The sequence below is a fragment of the Bombina bombina genome, chromosome 4 (assembly GCF_027579735.1).
Source record: "Bombina bombina isolate aBomBom1 chromosome 4, aBomBom1.pri, whole genome shotgun sequence".
Classification (NCBI taxonomy): Eukaryota; Metazoa; Chordata; class Amphibia; order Anura; family Bombinatoridae; genus Bombina; species Bombina bombina.
Genome location: NC_069502.1, coordinates 387,159,627 through 387,183,323, shown reverse-complemented (window position 1 = coordinate 387,183,323; position 23,697 = coordinate 387,159,627). Strand labels below are relative to the sequence as shown.

Genomic DNA, 23,697 nt, shown 5'->3' with positions numbered 1-23,697 from the left:
GACACTGTGGTGAAATTTTGGTGAATTTTGAACAATTCCTTCATACTTTTTCGCAATTGCAGTAATACAGTGTGTTTAGTTTAAAATTTAAAGTGACAGTAACGGTTTTATTTTAAAACGTTTTTTGTGCTTTGTTATCAAGTTTATGCCTGTTTAACATGTCTGAACTACCAGATAGATTGTGTTCTGACTGTGGGGAAACCAAGGTTCCTTCTCATTTAACTATATGTATTTTATGTCATAAAAAAAAAAAAATTTTTTGTAAAAATGATGCCCAAGATGATTCCTCAAGTGAGGGGAGTAAGCATGGTACTGCATCATCCCCTCCTTCGTCTACACCAGTCTTGCCCATACAGGAGGCTCCTAGTACATCTAGTGCGCCAATACTCCTTACTATGCAACATTTAACGGCTGTAATGGATAATTCTATCAAAAACATTTTAGCCAATATGCCCACTTATCAGTGAAAGCGCGACTGCTCTGTTTTAGAAAATTCTGTAGAGCATGAGAACGCTGATGATATGGTTTCTGAAGGGCCCCTACACCAGTCTGAGGGGGCCAGGGAGGTTTTGTCTGAGGGAGAAATTTCAGATTCAGGAAACATTTCTCAACAAGCTGAACCTGATGTGATTACTTTTAAATTTAAGTTGGAACATCTCCGCGCTCTGCTTAAGGAGGTGTTATCCAATTTGGATGATTGTGATTATCTGGTCATTCCAGAACCACTATGTAAAATGGAAAAGTTCTTAGAGGCCCCGGGGCCCCCCGAAGCTTTTCCTATATCCAAGCGGGTGGCGTACATTGTTAGTAAAGAATGGGACAGGCCCGGTATACCTTTAGTACCTCCCCCCATATTTATAAAATTGTTTTCCTATAGTCGACCCCAGAAAGGACTGATGGCAGACAGTCCCCAAGGTCGAGGGGGCGGTTTCTACTCTACACAAGCGCGCCACTATACCCATAGAAGATAGTTGTGCTTTCCAAGATCCTATGGATAAAAAATTAGAAGGTCTGCTAAAGATGTTTGTTCAGCAAGGTTCCCTTCTACAACCAATTGCATGCATTGTCCCTGTCACTGCAGCCGCGTGTTTCTAGTTTGATGAGCTAGGAAAGGCGATTATTAGTAATTCTTCTTCTTATGAGGAGATTATGGACAGAATTCGTGCTCTTAAATTGGCTAATTCTTTCACCCTAGACGCCACCTTGCAATTGGCTAGGTTAGCGGCGAAAAAAATCTGGGTTTGCTATTGTGGCGCAGAGCGCTTTGGTTAAAATCTTGGGCAGCGGATGCTTCTTCCAAGAACAAATTGCTTGACATTCCTTTCAAGGGGAAAACACTCTTTGGCCCTGACTTGAAAGAGATTATCTCTGATATCACTGGGGGCAAGGGCCACGCCCTTCCTCAGGATAGGTCTTTTCAAGACCAAAAATAAACCTAAGTTTCGTCCCTTTCGCAGAAACGGATCAGCCCCAAGGGCTACGTCCTCTAAGCAGGAAGGTAATACTTCTCAAGCCAATCCAGCCTGGAGACCTATGCAAGGCTGGAACAAAGGAAAGCAGGCCAGGAAACCTGCCACTGCTACCAAGACAGCATGAAATGCGGGCCCCCGATCCGGGACCGGATCTGGTGGGGGGCAGACTCTCTCTCTTCGCTCAGGCTGGGGCAAGAGATGTTCTGGATCCTTGGGCGCTAGAAATAGTCTCCCAAGGTTATTCTCTGGAGTTCAAGGGGCTTCCTCCAAGGGGGAGGTTCCACAGGTCTCAGTTGTCTTCAGACCACATAAGAAGACAGGCATTCTTACATTGGGTAGAAGACCTGCTAAAAATGGGAGTGATTCATCCTGTTCCATTAGGAGAACAAGGGATGGGGTTCTACTCCAATCTGTTCATAGTTCCCAAAAAAGAGGGAACGTTCAGACCAATCTTAGATCTCAAGATCTTGAACAAGTTTCTCAAGGTTCCATCGTTCAAGATGGAAACCATTCGAACACTCCTTTCTTCCATCCAGGAAGGTCAATTCATGACCAAGGTGGATTTCAAGGATGCGTATCTACATATTCCTATCCACAAGGAACATCATCGGTTCCTAAGGTTTGAATTCCTGGACAAGCATTTCCAGTTCGTGGCGTTTTCTTTCGGATTAGCCACTGCTCCTAGGATTTTCTCATAGGTACTAGGGTCCCTTCTGGCGGTGCTAAGACCAAGGGGCATTGCTGTAGTACCTTACTTGGACGACATTCTGATTCGAGCGTCGTCCCTTCCTCAAGTAAAGGCTCACACGGACATTGTCCTGGCCTTTCTCAGATCTCACGGATGGAAAGTGAACGTGGAAAAGAGTTCTCTATCTCCGTCAACGAGGGTTCCCTTCTTGGGAACTATAATAGACTCCTTAGAAATGAGGATTTTTCTGACAGAAGCCAGAAAAACAAAACTTCTAGACTCTTGTCGGATACTTCATTCCGTTCCTCTTCCTTCCATAGCGCAGTGCATGGAAGTGATAGGTTTGATGGTAGCGGCAATGGACATAGTTCCTTTTGTGCGCATTCATCTAAGACCATTACAACTGTTCATGCTCAGTCAGTGGAATGGGGACTATTCAGACTTGTCTCCGAAGATACAAGTAAATCAGAGGACCAGAGACTCATTCCGTTGGTGGCTGTCCCTGGACAACCTGTCACAAGGGATGACCTTCCGCAGACCAGAGTGGGTCATTGTCACGACCGACGCCAGTCTGATGGGCTGGGGCGCGGTCTGGGGATCCCTGAAAGCTCAGGGTCTTTGGTCTCGGGTAGAATCTCTTCTACCGATAAATATTCTGGAACTGAGAGCGATATTCAATGCTCTCAAAGCTTGGCCTCAGCTAGCGAGGGCCAAGTTCATACATCAACCATCAGGGGGGAACAAGGAGTTCCCTAGCGATGGAAGAAGTGACCAAAATCATTCTATGGGCGGAGTCTCACTCCTGCCACCTGTCTGCTATCCACATCCCAGGAGTGGAAAATTGGGAAGCGGATTTTCTGAGTCGTCAGACATTGCATCCGGGGGAGTGGGAACTCCATCCGGAAATCTTTGCCCAAGTCACTCAACCGTGGGGCATTCCAGACATGGATCTGATGGCCTCTCGTCAGAACTTCAGAGTTCCTTACTACGGGTACAGATCCAGGGATCCCAAGGCGGCTCTAGTGGATGCACTAGTAGCACCTTGGACCTTCAAACTAGCTTATGCGTTCCCGCCGTTTCCTCTCATCCCCAGGCTGGTAGCCAGGATCAATCAGGAGAGGGCGTCGGTGATTTTGATAGCTCCTGCGTGGCCACGCAGGACTTGGTATGCAGATCTGGTGAATATGTCATCGGCTCCACCATGGAAGCTACCTTTGAGACGAGACCTTCTTGTTCTAGGTCCGTTCGACCCACTCCAGCTGACTGCTTGGAGATTGAACGCTTGATCTTATCAAAGCGAGGGTTCTCAGATTCTGTTATTAATACTCTTGTTCAGGCCTGAAAGCCTGTAACCAGAATAATTACCACATAATTTGGTATATCTGTTGGTGTGAATCTGCAGGATTCCCTTGGGACAAGGTTAAGATTCCTAAGAGTCTATCCTTCCTTCGAGAAGGATTGGAAAAAGGATTATCTGCAAGTTCCTTGATGGGACAGATTTCTGCCTTGTCTGTGTTACTTCACAAAAAGCTGGCAGCTGTGCCAGATGTTCTAGCCTTTGTTCAGGCTCTGGTTAGAATCAAGCCTGTTTACAAAATTTTGACTCCTCCTTGGAGTCTCAACCTAGTTCTTTCAGTTCTTTAGGGGGTTCCGTTTGAACCCTTACATTCCGTTGATATTAAGTTATTATCTTGGAAAGTTTTGTTTTTGGTTGCAATTTCTTCTGCTAGAAGAGTTTCAGAATTATCTGCTCTGCAGTGTTCTTCTCCTTATCTGGTGTTCCATGCAGATAAGGTGGTTTTGCGTACTAAACCTGGTTTTCTTCCAAAAGTTGTTTCTAACAAAAACATTAACCAGGAGATAGTTGTGCCTTCTTTGTGTCCTAATCCAGTTTCAAAGAAGGAACGTTTGTTGCACAACTTGGATGTAGTTCGTGCTCTCAAATTTTACTTAGCAGCTACTAAGGATTTCAGACAAACTTTGTCTTTGTTTGTTGTTTATTCTGGTAAACGGAGAGGTCAAAAAGCAACTTCTACCTCTCTCTCCTTCTGGATTAAAAGCATTATCCGATTGGCTTATGAGACTGCCGGACGGCAGCCTCCTGAAAGAATCACAGCTCACTCCACTAGGGCTGTGGCTTCCACATGGGCCTTCAAGAACGAGGCTTCTGTTGATCAGATATGTAAGGCAGCGACTTGGTCTTCACTGCACACTTTTTCTAAATTTTACAAATTTGATACTTTTGCTTCTTCTGAGGCTATTTTTGGGAGAAAGGTTTTACAAGCCGTGGTGCCTTCCATTTAGGTGACCTGATTTGCTCCCTCCCTTCATCCGTGTCCTAAAGCTTTGGTATTGGTTCCCACAAGTAAGGATGACGCCGTGGACCGGACACACCTATGTTGGAGAAAACAGAATTTATGTTTACCTGATAAATTACTTTCTCCAACGGTGTGTCCGGTCCACGGCCCGCCCTGGTTTTTTTAATCAGGTCTGATAATTTATTTTCTTTAACTACAGTCACCACGGTAACATATGGTTTCTCCTATGCAAATATTCCTCCTTAACGTCGGTCGAATGACTGGGGTAGGCGGAGCCTAGGAGGGATCATGTGACCAGCTTTGCTGGGCTCTTTGCCATTTCCTGTTGGGGAAGAGAATATCCCACAAGTAAGGATGACGCCGTGGACCGGACACACCGTTGGAGAAAGTAATTTATCAGGTAAACATAAATTCTGTTTTACATAAATAGCCGCAATAGAGACAGCAGGCAGTACCTATTTCAGGTAATGTTAGGGTGAAGGCTTGTCCCATTCAGCCTATAGGAATACAGTTGCGCTCACAATCAGTAACAGTAGAGTGACACTCGCTTTTTCTCTAGATATAACATGTAGATATGACATTGGTGGTGAGCTTTCTGTGATCACTGTTGAACAAGAGCCCATTGCTATTTCCACTGCTAACAGTAGGTTGTAACTGCTATCTACCCTCTAGCACAGTGCTTTCCAAATGACACATTAGTGTGTCGGCAGCAGTGTGTAGGTGTGTCCCTGCTTCAACACAAATTTTAGGAATTTAACATTTTTTTTTTTATTTCTGACTTTCTACCTGCCTGCTACGCATATCACGTGGTTGACACCTAATGGGTCACAGATCATCTTAGCCTATTGGCGCAGCTCAGCAGGAACTGAAACTATTCCCATTGACGGCTTTGGCAGCACATTGGCTCCTGACTGCACGTGTAGTCTCCTCAATTGGCTCAAGACTGCATGTGTAGTCAGTGAGTGGTACAGCAGTGTGTTTGCAGTGCGGCACTAGTCAGTCAGACTCGCAGAGCTCTGAGGGTGGCAGCCTATACGCTGAGCTGAAGTCAGAAGTCAAAGTGTTTTTGTTTTTTTTACAGCTAGCTCCCAGTAGTACATTGCTGCTCCTGCTCTTGATATAAGGATAGGAAGTGGAAGTTTAAAAATGCTTGATGATGAAATCAGAGTGTCTTTATCTAATATTCCACCAAATATTCAGAAACCGTGTTCATCCCATCAACCTCATACATCCCATTAAAATATTAAGTAGCTATTGGTGTTATTAAACTTTTTTTTTTTAATTCTTGCTCATACGTACTGTTACTTGTAAATACATTTTGTTATTATATTATTTATATATGTATCCGTATCGCTTAAAACAAATTAGTTTAACCTCCTGTTTGCTAGTACAACTGAATTGTTGCAAAATGATGTAGGTCTAAAAACTGTGTCACCAACATGAGAAGTTTGGAAAGCTCTGCTCTAGCACATCATTTTCAGTTTGTTTATCTCCTTTTTTGCTAGCTATGGGCATTCTGCTAATAGATACTAGGTTGTGTTAACTACATATAAGAAGATGTTTTATTATCTATTATACACATCTGGATCCTTTGTTTTAAATTCTTTGTTTGTTTGTATCATTATGGGATGTATTGGATTACTATGGGATGTATAGCACTGACACGGGTTCACACTGCTTGTATCTGGGTCACACACATTCTTTTATTAGGCATTAATTCAATTACAGTTCTACTCACACATATGGATACTTTGTATTTAACATTGCATCAATGTTAATTTTAGAATATTTTTAGATTGTATAGGTATGTTTTTTCACTTGTTTTGTAAGTATGTGTAAATCTTAGGGTTGCTATGACAACTGCTTTGGCAGTTTTTTCACTAGGGGGAGGGGCTTATATGGTATTTAAGTTAGATTTTCACTTGTATTTGTTGGTCTGACGAAGGGGTGCAAGCCCCGAAATGTCACTGGAATAAAGAACACTTTTTGAAGTCAAGCCCGTTGAGTGCTGTTTCCTTCTACATATATCTGAAATTTTACTCAGCACCCTGGTAAGTGTATCCTGTTGGTAAAAGTGCACTAGTCACTATATATATATATGTGTGTTTATATGTGTATATATGTATGTAAATGCATATATAAATACATCTGTGCACACATATAAATAAGCTTAGGCTTAAAAGCTGATTATACAGTGATGCTATGGCATAAAGGGAGTCTGCCTAAAAGCAGACCGAAGTAAAAAATTGTGAATCATTGTGAACCTCATTTGCATGTCTTACCCAGAATCCTTTGTTGCATTGGAAACAATGTATCCAGAAGTTTCCTGTGGGAAAAGCAAGCCTTCTGACTTGTCTAGGTTTGTTTATGGGCTACACAATGAGTTACTCTCAATACATTTTGTGCTTAGTGGAGGATTTTAATTATATATGTATATATATATATATATATATATATATATATATATATATATATATATATATATAGTCATTTGAAAAAGAAAGTGCACCCTCTTTGAATTATATGGTTTTACATATCAGGACATGATAACAATCATCTGGTCCTTAGCAGGTCTTAAAATTAGGTAAATACAACCTCAGATGAACAACAACAAATAACATATTACACCTTGTCATGATTTATTGAACACAAATAAAGACAAAATGGAGAAGCCATGTTTGAAAAATCAAGTAAACCTTGTGAGTCAATAGCTTGTAGAACCACAATTAGCAGCAATAACTTGAAGTAATCAATTTCTGTATAACTTTTTCAGTCTGAGGTTTGCGGGCACTCATTTATGAACAGCTCTCTTAAGGTCCTGCACAGCAGTTCAATCCTGTTGAGGTCTGGACTTTGACTAGGCCATTGCACCTTGATTTCTTTTCTGTTTCAGCCATTCTGTTGTAGATTTGCTGGTGTACTTGGGATCATTGTCCTGTTGCATGACCCAATTTCGGCCAAGCTTTAGCTGTTGGACAGATGTCCTCACATTTGACTCTAGAATACTTTGGCAAACAGAGGAGTTCAAGCCCAAATCATCACCCCTCCACCACCTTTTTTTGACAGTTGGTATGAGGAGTTTGTGCTGATATGCTGTGTTTGGTTTTCCCCAAACATGGAGCTGTGCATTATGGCCAAACAACTCCACTTAGGTCTTGTCTGTCCAAAGGACATTCTTCCAGAAGTCTTTTGGTTTGTTTAGATGCAACTTTGCAAACCTAAGCCATGCTGCCATGTTCTTTTTAGAAAGAAGAGGCTTTCTCCTGGCAACCTTTCCATACAAACCATAAATGTTCAGTATTTTTCTAATTGTACTGTCATGAACTTTAACATGCTAAGTGAGGCCTGTAGAGTCTGAGATGTAACTCTTGTTTTTTTTGCAATTTCTCTGAGCATTGCACGGTCTGACCTTGGAGTGAATTTGCTGGGATGACCACTCCTGGGAAGACTGTCTTGAATGTTTTCCACTTGTGAATAATCTTTCTCACTGTAGATGATGGACTTTAAATTGTTTGGAAATGGCCTTATAACTCTTTCCCGATTGATGGGCAGCAACAATTGCTTCTCTAAAACCATTGCTGATGTCTTTCCTCCTTGCTGATGATCAATTAATCAAGGGCATTTGATTAGCAGCACCTGGCTGCTACTTAGCCTCTTAAATCCTATGGAAGCAGTAAGGGTGTACTTAGTTTTTCACACATGGCTTCTCCATTTTGGCTTTATTTTTGTTAAATAAATCACGGGGTAATATGTCATGTGTTGTTGTTCATCTGAGGTTGTATTTACCTAATTTTAAGACCTGCTAAGGACCAGATGATTGTTGTTATGTCCTGATACGTAAAACCATAGTATTTAAAGAGGTTGAACTTTCTAGCAGCAAGCATAACAAGGTCGTTAATTTAAAAACCCATTTAATAAATTATTATTTAAAGGGACACTCAATCAAAATTAAACTTTCATGATTCAGATAGAGCATGCCATTTTAAACAACTTTCCAATTTACTTCCATTAACAAAATGTGCACAGTCTTTTTATATTTAAACTTTTTGAGTCACCAGCTCCTACTGAGCATGTGCAAGAAAAAGTGTGTATGCATTTGTGAATGACTGATGGCTGTCACTTGGTACGTGTATGCATTTGTGATTGGCTGATGGCTGTCACATGGTACAAGGGGAGTGGAAAAATACATAACTTTTAAAATTGTCAGAAAAAAATTCTACTACTCATTTGAAGTTCAGACTATGTGCTATTGCATTGTCTTGTAATCTTGCATTTGTTGATTATGCAAATCTACTGTGTTGACTGGTCCTTTAACTAAGCTGAATCAGAGCTAATCCACCTTAAGGGAAGGAAATGGGACAGGGGTACACCAATCTCCTTATTTAACTTCACATATGCAAACAACAGTTCATGGTCACATACTATATATTAGTGATTGGTTAGCAATGTATTTTTATTCTAGGGGAGAGGAAAGTCGGAGAAAGGAAAAACATAAAACATTACTCTCATATGACAAACTAAAGCTGCATTATACAATTCAAAATTTCTCTCAGATATAAAAGTACATTATCATGCATCTTACAATTTGTGTTTAATGCCCCTTTAAGCAAATGAAACGAGGACAGAGTTGCAGTAATTGAGGCGGGAAAGAATGAGAGAGTGGATTAAAATCTTAGTTGTGTCTTGTGTAAGGAAGTGTCTAATTTTAGAGATGTTTTTAAGGTGGAAGCGACAGGCTTTAGCCAAGGACTAAATGTGAGGAGTGAAAGAAAGATCTGAGTCAAATGTGACCCCGAGACATCGGGCATACAGGGTAGGGGAAATGATGGAGTTGTCGACAGTTATAGAGAGATTGGGGGTGGAGATTTTGGAATAAGGGGGGGAAATGAGGTGCTCAGTTTTGGAGAGATTTAGCTTGAGGTAGTGAGAGGACATCCAGGAAGAGATGTGAGAAAGACAGTTAGTGACACGGGTTAGCAAGGAAGGAGATAGGTCTGGTGCAGAGAAGTAGATTTGGGTGTCGTCGGCATACAAATAATATTGGAAACCGTGGGACTTTATTAGGGAACCTAGTGATGACGTGTAGATTGAGAAGAGAAGGGGACCGAGGACAGAGCCTTGTGGTACAGAGGAGGCCCCAGAGAAGGCTACACTAAAGGTACGGTTTGACAGGTAGGAAGAGAGCCATGAGAGGGCTGTGTCACAGATGCCAAAGGATTGGAGGGTTTGGAGCAAAAGAGGGTGTCAACAGTGTCAAAGGCTGCAGACAGATCACGGAGGATAAGCAGAGAGAAGTGGCCTTTTGATTTTGCTGTAAGTAGGTCGCTAGTAAACTTAATAATTGCTCTCTCTGTGGAGTGATGGGGACGAAATCCAGATTGCAGTGGGTCAAGAAGGGAGTTTAACGTAAGGAAATGGGATAGGCGTGCATATACTAGTTTTTCGAGAAGCTTTGAGGCAATAGGGAGGAGAGAAATAGGGCGGTAGTTGGATGGGGAGGTAGGATCAAGGGAAGGATTTTTGAGGATAGGTGTGACCAGTGCATGTTTCATCGATGAGGGAAATATACCGGTGCTGAGGGAGTGGTTGAAAATGTGTGTTAGTATAGGGGTAAGGGTAGCAGAGAGGGAGGGGAGTAGCTGTGAGGGAATAGGGTCAAGGGGACAGGTAGTAAGGTGAGAGCGCAGTATAAGTGCCGAAACTTCTTCCTCAGTAACTGGGGAGAATGAGCTAAGTTTAAGGTTATGGGGGTTGTTGTTGATTGAGAGCATTTGAGGGGGTGAGAGAATGGAATTATGTTGAGAGCTGATTTCATTTCTGATGTAGTGGATTTTGTTATTGAAGTGGCTGGCAAAGTCTTGAGCTTACAGAGAAGTTGTATTAGGAGGGGGAGGGCGGACGAGAGTATTAGAAGTGGAGAACAGATGTTTTGGGTTAAAAGAAAGATTAGAGATAAGAGTAGAGAAGTAGTGTTGCTTATGGAGATTAAGGGCAGAATAGTAGGAGTTCAAGATGAATTTGTAGTGAAGAAAATCAGCTGAACTCCGAGATTTTCTCCAGTGCCGCTCAGCAGTACAGGAACATCTGTTTAACACTCATGGGGGCCTAGTTATCAAGCCGTCAACCTCAAATACGCTGGAATTCCGCAGCGTATTTGTGGCGAGGCTGATTCGCCTTAGTTATCAAAGGCTCCAGACCGGCAAAAGTAGAATTTTGTGACGTAAGCTTCGATCCGCCGGACTCAGTCCGACACAGATCGATTCTTACGTCACTCCAGATGTTCCGCACACAAGTGCGGCACATTCTCACTACTTTTGCTAGTTATAAAAAAAACTAGCAGGTACGCTCGGCACTTTTACGGCCCAGCGTACCTGGTTTTCAAACTGCCCAGCGTACCTGGTTTTCATCTTCCAAGAGGCGCTGAAGAAGTCTTCTATCCGGGCGAGGTCATCGTCGAAGCCGGGTCTTGAATCTTCATCCCGCCGACGCGGAACATCCTCCTTTCCCGACGAACTACCGACGAATGAAGGCTCCTTTAAGGGACGTCATCCAAGATGGCGTCCCTTCAATTCCGATTGGCTGATAGGATTCTATCAGCCAATCGGTATTAAGGTAGGAAAAATCTGATTGGCTGATGGAATCAGCCAATCAGATTCAAGTTCAATCCGATTGGCTGATCGGAACAGCCAATAGAATACGAGCTCAATCTGATTGGCTGATTGGATCAGCCAATCGGATTGAACTTGAATCTGATTGGCTGATTCCATCAGCCAATCAGATTTTTCCTACCTTAATTCCGATTGGCTGATAGAATCCTATCAGCCAATCGGAATTGAAGGGACGCCATCTTGGATGACGTCCCTTAAAGGAGCCTTCATTCGTCGGTAGTTCGTCGGGAAAAGGAGGATGTTCCGCGCCGGCGGGATGAAGATTCAAGACCCGGCTTCGACGATGACCTCGCCCGGATAGAAGACTTCTTCAGCGCCTCTTGGAAGATGACCTCGCCCGGATGGAAGATTTCTTCAGCGCCGCTTGGAGGATCACTTCATCGGATGGAAGATTTCTTCAGCGCCCCTTGGAGGATAACTTCTGCCGGTCCGGATGTCCTCTTCAGTTCCATCGGTGGCTCGGCTGAGTGAAGACAACTAAAGGTAGGATGATCTTCAGGGGATTAGTGTTAGGTTATTTTAAGGGGGGTTTGGGTTAGATTAGGGGTATGTGGGTGGTGGGTTTTAATGTTGGGGGGGGTTGTATTTTTCTTTTACAGGCAAAAGAGCTGAACTTTGGGGCATGCCCCCACAAAAGGCCCTTTTAAGGGCTGGTAAGGTAAAAGAGCTTTGAACTTTATTTAATTTAGAATAGGGTAGGGCATTTTTTTATTTTGGGGGGGTTTGTTATTTTATTAGGGGGCTTAGATTAGGTGTAAGTAGCTTAAAATTGTTGTAATATTTTTAAAATGTTTGTAACTTATTTTTTTATTTTTTGTAACTTAGCTTTTTTTATTTTTTGTACTTTAGTTAGTTTATGTAATTGTATTTAATTATAGTTATTTGTAGGTAGTTTATTTAATTAATTTAATGATAGTGTAGTATTAGGTTTAATTGTAACTTAGGTTAGGATTTATTTTACAGGTAATTTTGTATTTCTTTTAGCTAGGTAGTTATTAAATAGTTAATACCTATTTACTAACTATTCTAACTAGCTAAAATAAATACAAAGTTACCTGTAAAATAAATATAAATCCTACAATAGCTACAATGTAATTATTAATTACATTGTAGCTATCTTAGGGTTTATTTTACAGGTATTTAGTTTTAAATAGGAATAATTTATTAAAGTATAGTGTAGTGTTAGGTGTAATTATAACTTAGGTTAGGATTTATTTTACAGGTACATTTCTCTTTATTTTAGCTAGGTAAGCTATTAAATAGTTAATAACTATTTAATAGCTATTGTACCTAGTTAAAATAAATTGAAAGGTACCTGTAAAATAAAAATAAATCCTAAGATAGCTACAATATAATTAATATTTATATTGTAGCTATATTAGGGTTTATTTTAAAGGTAAAAATTTAGTTTTAAATAGGATTAACTTAGTTAATAATATAAATATGATTTAGATTTATTTAATTAATATTTAAGTTAGGGGGTGTTAGGGTAAGTGTTAGACTTAGGTTTAGGGGTTAATAATTGTATTACAGTGGCGGCGGTGTAGGGGGGGCAGGATAGGGGTTAATAAATTTAATATAGGTTGCGGCGGGTTCAAGGAGCGGCGGTTTAGGGGTTAAACTATTTTTTTATTTGCGGCGAGGTGTGGGATCAGCAGGATAGGGGTTAATAACTTTATTACAGAGGGCGGCGGTATAGGGGGGGGCAGGATAGGGGTTACTAGGTATAATGTAGGTGGCAGCGGTGTCCGGGAGCGGCGGTTTAGGGGTTAATACATTTATAAGACTTGCGGCGGGGTCTAGGAGCGGCAGTTTAGGGGTTAATACATTTATAAGACTAGCGGCGGTTTAGGGGTTAGTAACTTTATTTAGTTGCGGGGGGCTCCGGGGGCGCCGGTATAGGGGGTAGAACAGTGAAGTTTAGTGTGGGTGCTTAGTGACAGGCTAGCAAGAAAGCTGTCAAACAGCCGAAGAGCAGCGAGATCGGATGTGTGATAACTCTCACAGTCCGCTGCTCATTACCCCGCGGCTTTTTGACAGCTTTTTTTGATAACTTAGGCGTATTTTTTCAGGTCCGCGGCGGCGAAGGTAGGCGAGCTTAGGCGGGCGTATTGGGCCGGCGAAGTCAGAAAAGTTGACGGCTTGATAACTACCCCCCATGTTCTAAATGTGTAGGATGTACAGTCATTACAGTTAGATCAATGTTGGGCCATATGGGACATTTGAGCATATAATCACTAATATTCTCTGTTAAAAATGTACCTAACAATTAAATGTGCATGAGTGCAGTTCAATTTTGAATGTAAGCAATTTTTTTTGCAGTTTACTTGTGAAAGCAATAGATGCTTCTAATGAAAGTTGTTACTGTTTCTGGGGCATATGTACATATGCTACACATGTTCAGTGTAGGTATTTGTAGGTTCACTGACCATTGCCCTCATTTCAATCCATCAGAATTAGTGCACTGCATGGTTTTGTAGAATTCTAAATACATCTGTTGCACAGTGCTCCATGCAGCTTTTTTGCTAGATTCTTGGATTTTTCAAATACTACACCTTGGACTTGTTTCCTGTTTTGTGTGCCATTTCTTAGCTGCTTTTTAATTTTTGATTGAAGTGAAACTTTTAATGGTTAAAATTTGTTAAAGGGACATTCTGATCAAAAGTTAAATGCACACTGAATTATTACATTGTTGAATAGAAACATATTTGCAATAAACATGTACAGGTAGCCCTCAGTTTATGCCGGGGTTAGGTTCCAGAAGGAATGGTTGTAAATCAAGACCGTTGTAAATTGAAACCCAGTTTATAATGTAAGTCAATGGGAAGTGAGGGAGATAGGTTCCAGGCCCCTCTAAAAATTGTCATAAGTAACACCTAATACATAATTTTTAAAGCTTTGAAATTAAGGCTTTACAAGCTAAACAGCATTATAAACCTAATAAAATAATCACACAACACAGACTTCACTTGCATTTTTCTGCAAACAGTTATTTCTATGCATTACAATCTGGACTGATTTATAGACAGGAAGATCTTGTTCCTTTGAAATCTGCTCGATAGCTCAGGTCTGGTTAAACTGATTAATTTCAGCTTGCTTGGCTTTGCTGCAACACAAGCGCACAGCTCCACCTACTGGCTATTTTAATAAATGCACTGCTTCTCAATGCTTTTCAATAGCAGTCACATGACTGGGGGAAAAGGTTGTTATTCTGAAACGGTGTAAATTGAACCGTTGTAAAACGAGGGCCACCTGTATTGGCAAAAATGTAAAAGTTATCACTGTTTTAATGTTGACATTTTTCTCTGCACATGTATGTTAAACATAGTTACATATTCTCAGTGGACCAGCATTTTAAATACAGCTGCTCAGAGCACCAGTGAGGCCTGTATCATGCCAGCAATTAGCAAATTAACGGCTAGATTACGAGTCTTGCGGTAAGAGCTGCTCGGTGCTAACTTGCAAGTTATTGTCACCGCTTACCTCCCTATAGCGCTGCTATTACAGGTTTGCAAAAACCCGGCGTTAGCAGGCAATAAGTGAGCGTAGAGCAAAATTGAGCTCCATACCGCACTCCAATACCAGCGCTGCTTTGAGCTGGTTTTACGTGCTCATGCACAATTTCCCCATAGACATCAATGGGGAGAGCCGGCTGAAAAAAAGCCTAACACCTGCAATAAAGGAGCGTAAAGCTCCGTAACGCTGCCCCATTGATTCCTATGGGGAAAACAAATTTATGTTTACACATATACCCCGAGTCTAAACACCCCTAATCTGCTGCCCCCGACATCGCCGACACCTACATTATACTTATTAACCCCTAATCTGCCGTACCAAACGTCGGTGCCACTATACTTGGTTAGGTTATTAACCCCTAAACCTAACCCTAAGTCTAACCCTAACACCCCTAATTTAAATATCATTAAAATAAATCTAAATAAAAATTACTATTAACTAAATAATACCTATTTAAAACTAAATACTTACCTGTAAAATAAAACATAAGATAGCTACAATATAACTAATAGTTACATTGTAGCTAGCTTAGGTTTTATTTTTATTTCACAGCTAAGTTTGTATTTATTTTAACTAGGTTCCAATCAGCCAATAGAATGCAAGCTCAATCCTGTTGGCTGATTGGATCAGCCAATAGGATTGAAGCTCAATCCTATTGGCTGATTGCATCAGCCAATATGATTTTTTCACCTTTAATTCTGATTGGCTGATAGAATTCTATCAGCCAATCGGAATTCAAGGGACACCATCTTGGATGACGTCCCTTAAAGGAACCTTCATTCTTCAGTCGCCGTGGAAAGAAGAGGATGCTCCGCGCCGGATGTCTTGAAGATGGAGCCGCTCCGCGCCGGATGGATGAAGATAGAAGATGCCGTCTGGATGAAGACTTCTGCCGGCTTGGATGAAGACTTCGGCCCGCTTGGATGAAGACTTCTTGCGGCTTCGTTGAGGACTTCTTGCCACTTGGATGAAGACTTCTGCCGCTTCGTTGAGGATTGATGTCCGGTCTTTAAAAACTGTAAGTGGATCTTTGGAGGTTAGTGTTAGTTTTTTTAAGGGTTTATTGGGTGGGTTTTATTTTTAGATTAGGGCTTGGGCTGAAAAAGAGCTAAATGCCCTTTTAAGGGCAATGCTCATCCAAATGCCCTTTTCAGGGCAATGGGGAGCTTAGGTTTTTATTTATTTTAGTTTAGGCTAGTTTTTGTATTATTTTGATAGGGCTATTAGATTAGGTGTAATAATTTATTTTTTATTTTGTGTAATTTAGTGTTTGTTTTTTAATGTAATTTAGTTAATTGTATTTAATTAATGTAATTTATTTAATTGTAGTGTAAGGTTAGGTGCTAGTGTAACTCAGGTTAGGTTTTATTTTACAGGTAAATTTGTATTTATTTTAGCTAGGTCGCTAGTAAATAGTTAATAACTATTTAATAACTAGTCTACCTAGTTAAAATAAATACAAACTTGCCTGTGGAATAAAAATAAAACCTGAGCTAGATACAATGTAACTATTAGCTTAGGTTTTATTTCACAGGTAAGTATTTTGTTTTAAATAGGAATTATTTAGTTATTAATAGTAGGTTTTATTTAGATTTATTTTAATTACATTAAAGTTAGGGGGTGTTAGGGTTAGACTTAGGGTTAGGTTTAGGGGTTAATAACTTTAGTATAGTGGCGGCGATTTTGGGGGCAGCAGATTAGGGCTTAATAACAGTAATGTAGGTTGCAGTGATGTTAGGGACAGCAGATTAGGGGTTAATAATATTTAACTAGTGTTTGTGATGCGGGAGTACGGCGGTTTAGGGGTTAATATGTTTATTGTAGTTGCGGCGATGTCCGGAGTGGCAGATTAGGGGTTAATAATTTTATTTTATTGTTTGTGATGTGGGTGGGCCTCGGTTTAGGGGTTAATAGGTAGTTTATGGGTGTTAGTGTACTTTTTAGCACTTTAGTTATGAGTTTTATGTTTCGGCGTTGTAGCATAAACTCATAACTACTGACTTTCAGTTTATGGTATGGATCTTGACGGTATAGACTGTACCGCTCACTTTTTGGCCTCCCAGGCAGACTCGTAATACCGGTGCAAAGGAAGTCCAATTGAAAAAGGACTTTTGGAAAGCTGTGGTAGTTATATTGCGTTACGGCCAAAAAAGTGTACGGTACAGATATACCTGCAAGACTCGTAATACTTTGATAGTGAAAAAGAGCCTTAACGCTGCTTTTTCACTCATACCGCAAAACTCGTAATCTAGCCATAAGTAATTACCAGGTGATACAAGCAGATTAGGCTCTCTGAGCAAGTGCTGTGTTTAAAATGCTGGTGCACGGTGCATACTTAAATACACTTTTGAAACAGCTATAGCTTTTATTAGAAGCATTTTTTGCTAATACATGTATATTATAAAAATGCTTCTATTCAAAACTGAAATGCATTCATGTGGATTCCAATTTGGGCTGGAATGTCCCTTTAAAGGGATACTGAACTGAATTTTTTTCTTTCATGATTCAGATAAAGCATGCAATTTTATGCAACTTTCAAATTTACCCCTTTTAATTTTTTCTTCATTCTCTTGGTGTCTTTATTTGAAAAAGCAGGAATGTAAGCTTACAAGCCGGTCCATCTTTGGTTCAGCACTTAGTAGTGCTTGCTAATTGGTGGCTAAATGTAGCCACCAATCAGCAAGTGCTATCCATGGTACTGAACCAAAAATGGGCCAGCTCCAATCTTTTGAAAATTGCATGCTCTCTCTGAATCATGAAAGAAAACATTTGGGTTCAGTATCCCTTTAATGAAAGAAAACTATATGAAACTTCATTATTAATTACATGTGTCATAAACGTATATCATTGTTAAGTGAAAAAGACATTTAAACACATTAATCATCATTAATATTGAATTAATAAGCTACTATCTTTTACTTTCACTGGCTTTTGCTTCCTAGAAGGTCTGTCAAAGTTCTTGCAAAAAGCCATGTGAGAATCCTGTTTCCTATAATTTTCATGTTTTTTAAACACAAGGCATAAGAACTAGTATCCTCATCAAAGAGGCTTGTCTCTAAATTTCTTTTAAAAATGCTATATTATTCACCTTGATAAGTACCTTTGTAACTTTAAAGGGACACTGAACCCAAATTTTTTTCTTTCGTGATTCAGATAGAGCATGCAATTTTAAGCAACTTTCTAAATAATCCTATTATCAAATTTTCTCTTTATTTTCTTTGTATTTTTATTTAAAATGCCAGAATGTAAGTTTAGATGCAGGCCCATTTTTGGTGAACAACCTGGGTTGTTTTTGCTGATTGGTGGATAAATTAATCCTCCAATGAGAAAGTGCTTTCCAGTGTTCTCAACCAAACAAAAAGCTTAGGTGCCTTCTTTTTCAAATAAAGATAGCAAGAGAATGAAGAAAATTGATAATAAGAGTAAATTAGAAAGTTGCTTAAAATTGCATGCACTATCTGAATCACAGAAGAAAAAACTTGGGTTCAGTGTCCCTTTAAATAAAATGTAAATAAATGTTTCCTGAGCTTACAGTGTACATCACCTATGTCATTTTTGTAGGTTGTAGCTTGTTTCCGAGAATTTTAAATTCTTTTTTATTTCTTAAGGATGTTAACAAAGACTTGTTCTTCTCAGGTCCCTATTTCAACCCTCGTTCTCGCCAGAGAATTCCCAGAGATCTGGCTATGTGTGTGACCCCTAGTGGCCAGTTCTACTGTTCAATGTGCAATGCAGGTGCTAGCGAGGAGGCGGAGTTCCGGCAGCATTTGGAGACAAAGCAGCACAAAAGCAAGGTTTCCGAGCAACGCTACCGCAGCGAGATGGAGAACTTGGGATACATGTAGTGATAAGGCCTCTTTGAAGTTCATTGGCGTATCAATATGTTTTGTAACCATTGCTCATTTACCCTGTTACCATTTAATTTGGAGGCCTTTCAAGTGCAGTACCTAACACTTTTCATTGCCTAATAATGTAGCTGCAGTTACGCCGTCACATGATTATATTACTGAAAGTCAAGTTCACTTAAAGAGTTATTATAAACACAATGCCTTTTGAAATAATAGTTCATCAAAATAATACTTCAGTTATAATTTAATGTAGTTAAAAATCACATTCTAAATGTTAGTGATTGCTAATAATGCACTACCTCCATCTCTATATGGTAGGACTTGTATCTTCTGTTCACACTATATTTAGTTATTAATAGTGTGTGATGCTGCTGCTATTCCAAAGACTCTGGAAGAGACAGTTATAAACAATATATTTGACCACATGCTGTTTCAGATGCACAGGTAATACTAGAAAAAGAAAGAATTGCCAAGATATTTCACATTCTAATCTTGGGACGACATATATATTGTGATTTACCACTGAAAAGATGTTAAATAGCTCATCACTGTGTTTGATACTAGTACTTTGTTACCAAATGGGCATTTCATTAATTACTGTGCAATGAGATGCAGATATTACAGATTGCCAAACATGTATAAATTCATATTTTTGCACTTAATCCCTTTGCTGCAGGAAGAGATATAGAAAATATCACCTGCAGCTATAGGGATAATTCCCTTGTGGGACTATGGCCAGTTAATTCAGAATTAGTATTTTTATAATTTACATATTCTTATGTATATATCCTTTCATAACTGTAATACTTGTATATGTGTGTTTGTGTGTGTGTGTGTATACTTGTATATGTGTGTTTGTGTGTGTGTGTGTATACTTGTATATGTGTGTTTGTGTGTGTGTATACTTGTATATGTGTGTTTGTGTGTGTGTGTGTATATATATATATAGTTAGTTACATGGTTTAATGTTTGCTTTCCCACTCCTGTGCATCTATACAATAAGTGGATGTAGCTTGAAGGTGTCCAACCATTTCAGAACGAACCACATTAGGTTTTCTTTTTTTTTATTTCACTTGCAGGGTGGCAAATAGATTTTTAGAATTCTTCTAATTTGAATACAAATGGATACTTGTATATTAAAAAAAACCCAGAAGAGCAATTATTTAGTATAATGAGCATGAAATAAATACCTCACACAAAGGAAGATAAAAATTACACTAATGAACCATTCACAAAAATGAGCAGCTTGTTTGTTGTGGACCCTGGCCATAAAGGGACAGGAAACCCCAACATTTCGGGTAGAACATACAAGTACATGCATTTTTCCAAATTACCTCTTTTATCAAATTTGCTTCATTCTCTTGTTATTCATCGCTGAAGGAACAGCATTGCACAACTGGCTAGCTGAACACATCTAGTTAGCCAATCACAAGAGACAAATGTGTGCAGGCACCAATTTAGCAGCTAGCTCCCACTAGTGTAGGATATGTGCATATTGTTATTCAACAAGGGGTACCAAGAGAACAAAGCACATTTGAAAACAGTTTAATTTTGACTTTAATATCCCTTTCAATTGCACACATTTGATTTAACACTAGGTCTTTATCTAGCTGTCCTCAGCATGTTACCTGCATGTTAGGCCTTTATAGACAATTGATGGAATTTCAGATACTTGATGTTCTGTGAATGAAAAATTCTCATGGGAATGTACAATCAAAGGAAACAATGTTTAATGAGAAAGTATAACATCTCAATAGCCTTATCCTGTGAAGACCAGCACAATATCTGAGCTTTTCTAAGAATATTTTAACTTCATAGATGCTTTTTTGTCAACTCAAAAAAACAACACACAGATAGATGGATGTGAGACTCCATTTTAGAAATAATGAGGGGACTCGTGCCCGACTAACTCATTGTAATAGCCATAACAATGGCAGTTACCTACCTTATATATTGACTGTATGAGGCCCTACAGAATAAATAAGTAATTATTATCTTCCAAATGAGTAGTACTGTATATGTCCAGCTACCAGGGGATTATTAGAACAGTACATGGCAGCAGTTGTCTCATTTATGTGTTATGGCAGCTCTAAGGAAGCCAGTATTTCCAATGTATCTCCCTTTCATATTTATCTATATCTATCTATCCAGATAGATAGATAGACATACAGTATGTCATAAGACTCCTCATTTGAAAGAGTAGTGTCATATCATTTATAGAAGGACATTTAATATTCATGCCATTTATGTCCTTATAGTTTTCAGAGAATGTTTGGTGCAAGATTTTATATTGGGTTTATGCTTCTTATCTTTATTGTGATAGAAACCTTTAAATGCTTTAATGGATTAACCTGAGGTTGAAATGATTTTCTCAAAGAGGGCTACACCATAACACCATAACAAGGATTTTGGTCTGTGATTTCATATTTTAGGAAAAATGTTATGGAGTAATTTGCACAAGCACTTTTTTTGTAGAAAGGGTGATTGATTTGTGGAGAAATGTTGTTGTAGGTAGGGACAAAAACAATAAGGAAATTTGAGAGTGCTGTATGTACAGTATATTTCTATAGGAAATTTTAGATAGATATATACACTGACTTGGTAAACTTTCTGATTCTTATCTGCTGCCATAATGTTCTTATGCTACAAAATAACCTTATGTACTATGTAGAGCAGCAGAGCCCTAATTCATTGCTGAAACAGAATATTTTACAATTTACAAATTAAATTTTCTCAGATGTGATACTTTTATCTGTACCCTTTGAAAAGACAGTCGCCTAGATTACGAGTTTGACGTCAGCCTTAAAAAGCAACGTTGAGAGGTCCCAACGCTGCTTTTTAACGCCCGCTGGTATTACGAGTCTGACAGGTACAGGTGTAACACTCACTTTTCTTCCGCGACTCAAGGCTACCGCAAATCCCTTACGTCAATTGCGTATCCTATCTTTTTAATGGGATTTGCCTAACGCCAGTATTACGAGTCTTGGAATAAGTGAGCGCTAGACCCTCTCCTGTCAAGACTCCTACCGCATTTAAAAGTCAGTAGTTAAGAGTTTTATGGGCTAACGCCGTAACATAAAACTCTTAACTAAAGTGCTACAAAGTACACTAACACCTACCTATTAACCCCTAAACCGAGCCCCCCCCCCACATCGGAAACGCTTAATTAAATATATTAACCCCTAATCTGCCGATCAGACATCACCGCCACTTTAATAAATGTATTAACCCCTAAACCGGCGCACTCCCACCTTGCAAACACTAGTTACATTTTATTAACCCCTAATCTGCCGTCCCTAACATCGCCGACACCTACTTACATTTATTAACCCCTAATCTGCCACCCCCAACGTCGCCGCTACTATATTAAAGGTATTAACGCCTAAACCTAAGTCTAACCCTAACACCCCCCTAACTTAAATATAATTTAAATTAAACTAAATAAATGTAACATAGTTAAATAAATTAATCCTATTTAAAACTAAATACATACCTATAAAATAAACCTTAAGCTAGCTACAATATAACTAATAGTTACATTGCAGCTAGCTTAGGATTTATATTTATTTTACAGGCAACTTTGTATTTATTTTTACTAGGTACAATGGTTATTAAATAGTTATTAACTATTTAATAACTACCTAGCTAAAATAAGTACAAAAGTAAGTAAAAAACCTGTAATACCAGCGTTGTCTTAAGGGAGCGGTAGGAAAAAAAGGCTTGTTAGCCCCGCAAGCCTTACCGTCAAAAACTCGTAATCTAGCCGAGTGTTTTTGGGTAGTAGATTGAATAGAAGCAGTGACCAAACTGGTCATCTAGTTTTGTAACCATATATTAGTACAATCATGACAGTATGTTGCTATGCTGATTTACCTTCCAGACTTTTAAAGACCACTTTATAAAAGGCATTAGCAAAAAAGGAAAATAGGTCGATTCTTACTCATGTAAAATTGAGCCACAGTGTAAAGTTATTAAAATTTTATTCAACATATCATAAGTTAAAATAGGAGTTAATGTTATTGTCTTTGGGAATGAATGTGTTTACCATGCTTTGGTATGGTTTGTAAATTAACGTAGAGTATTTTTGCTGTTATATGTTTATTAATAAAATTATGTCTTGCTGTAATAATGTACAGTATAAACATTTACCACAACTCTTTGTAGAAGTGTTTCATTAACTCTATTGAACTTGTGTATACTATAAAGACAGTGTATATAAGACAATGGAAATGCTAGGTGGAAACACCCAGAGAGGTGCCGCACTCTTAACTAATAAGGAGAGTGAATCGTTAAAACAATAAATATAGGACAATTGTAAAATGTTGAACTGACAATAAGAATATTGACACTTTGTTATAATATTGCCACTCTGAATGAGATGTTTTGATACAGTGTCTAGCAACCAATGTATATAACTTATTAGTCCATTTAAAATATATTTCTCTGTGTAGATGTAAATCCGATTTCAGAGGCAGCTCCAATTATGGAGAGTGATCTCGGTTCCCCGTGGTGATCTAAATCAAGAGAATAAAGGGGCACCTCATAGTGAACACTGTGTGCGTATGGACAAGGAGTAATATAAGATAAAACTCACAATTTAGTTGGCACTAGTAAAAGTGCAAACAGGCAGGCTGACAATCACAGCAGTCAGCTCACTGGATACTGATCCCGTATCAGGGGTAGCTCAGAGATCTCTCCTGCGTCTGGGCAAATGTACTCTTCAAATCCTTAGTTTCCAGTCGGGGATACACGAATGTGAATCACACGTCAAGCTTGAATGAATGGTGTGTTAGAAAAACAAACCACTTGTGGAATGATCACAGATAGGGACCTCCGTAGAGGTTTAAAGTAAGAAGCAGACTTCTCTGTGATAAAACTTAAAAGCAAAGTTTCTTTTTTAGATATTAGTCATCATTTATTTTTTGCCTAATATGTCTATACCTAATACATTGCAAATTATCTTACAAAGATATATGAATAATGAAAAATCTTTTATTGAAATATGTGGTGTGTAACACATTGTTTTTTATGAACGTCTAGTAGTTCTCCAAATGTTCGCAAGTACATTCAATAACCTACATAGATTGGCTCATAATTAACACCATTTGCAAACTAAACCGGCAATAATGTTGGTTATATAACTTTAGCATTTTTTTTCAATGCAGTTAATTATCCATCTCAACTAAT

The 23,697-nt window shown here is 39.1% G+C and overlaps 1 protein-coding gene across 1 annotated transcript in view; it reads left to right on the top strand.

Moving 5' to 3' along the window:
- ZMAT3 (zinc finger matrin-type 3) overlaps window positions 1-23,131 on the top strand; it is an 84,977-nt gene extending 61,846 nt beyond the window's left edge. Inside the window, exon 7 of the mRNA XM_053710158.1 lies at window positions 18,299-23,131. Coding sequence (XP_053566133.1) covers window positions 18,299-18,507 — 209 coding nt within the window. The 3' untranslated portion in view covers window positions 18,508-23,131. The remainder of the gene's footprint in view (window positions 1-18,298) is intronic.
- The last annotated feature ends 566 nt before the right edge of the window (window positions 23,132-23,697 follow it).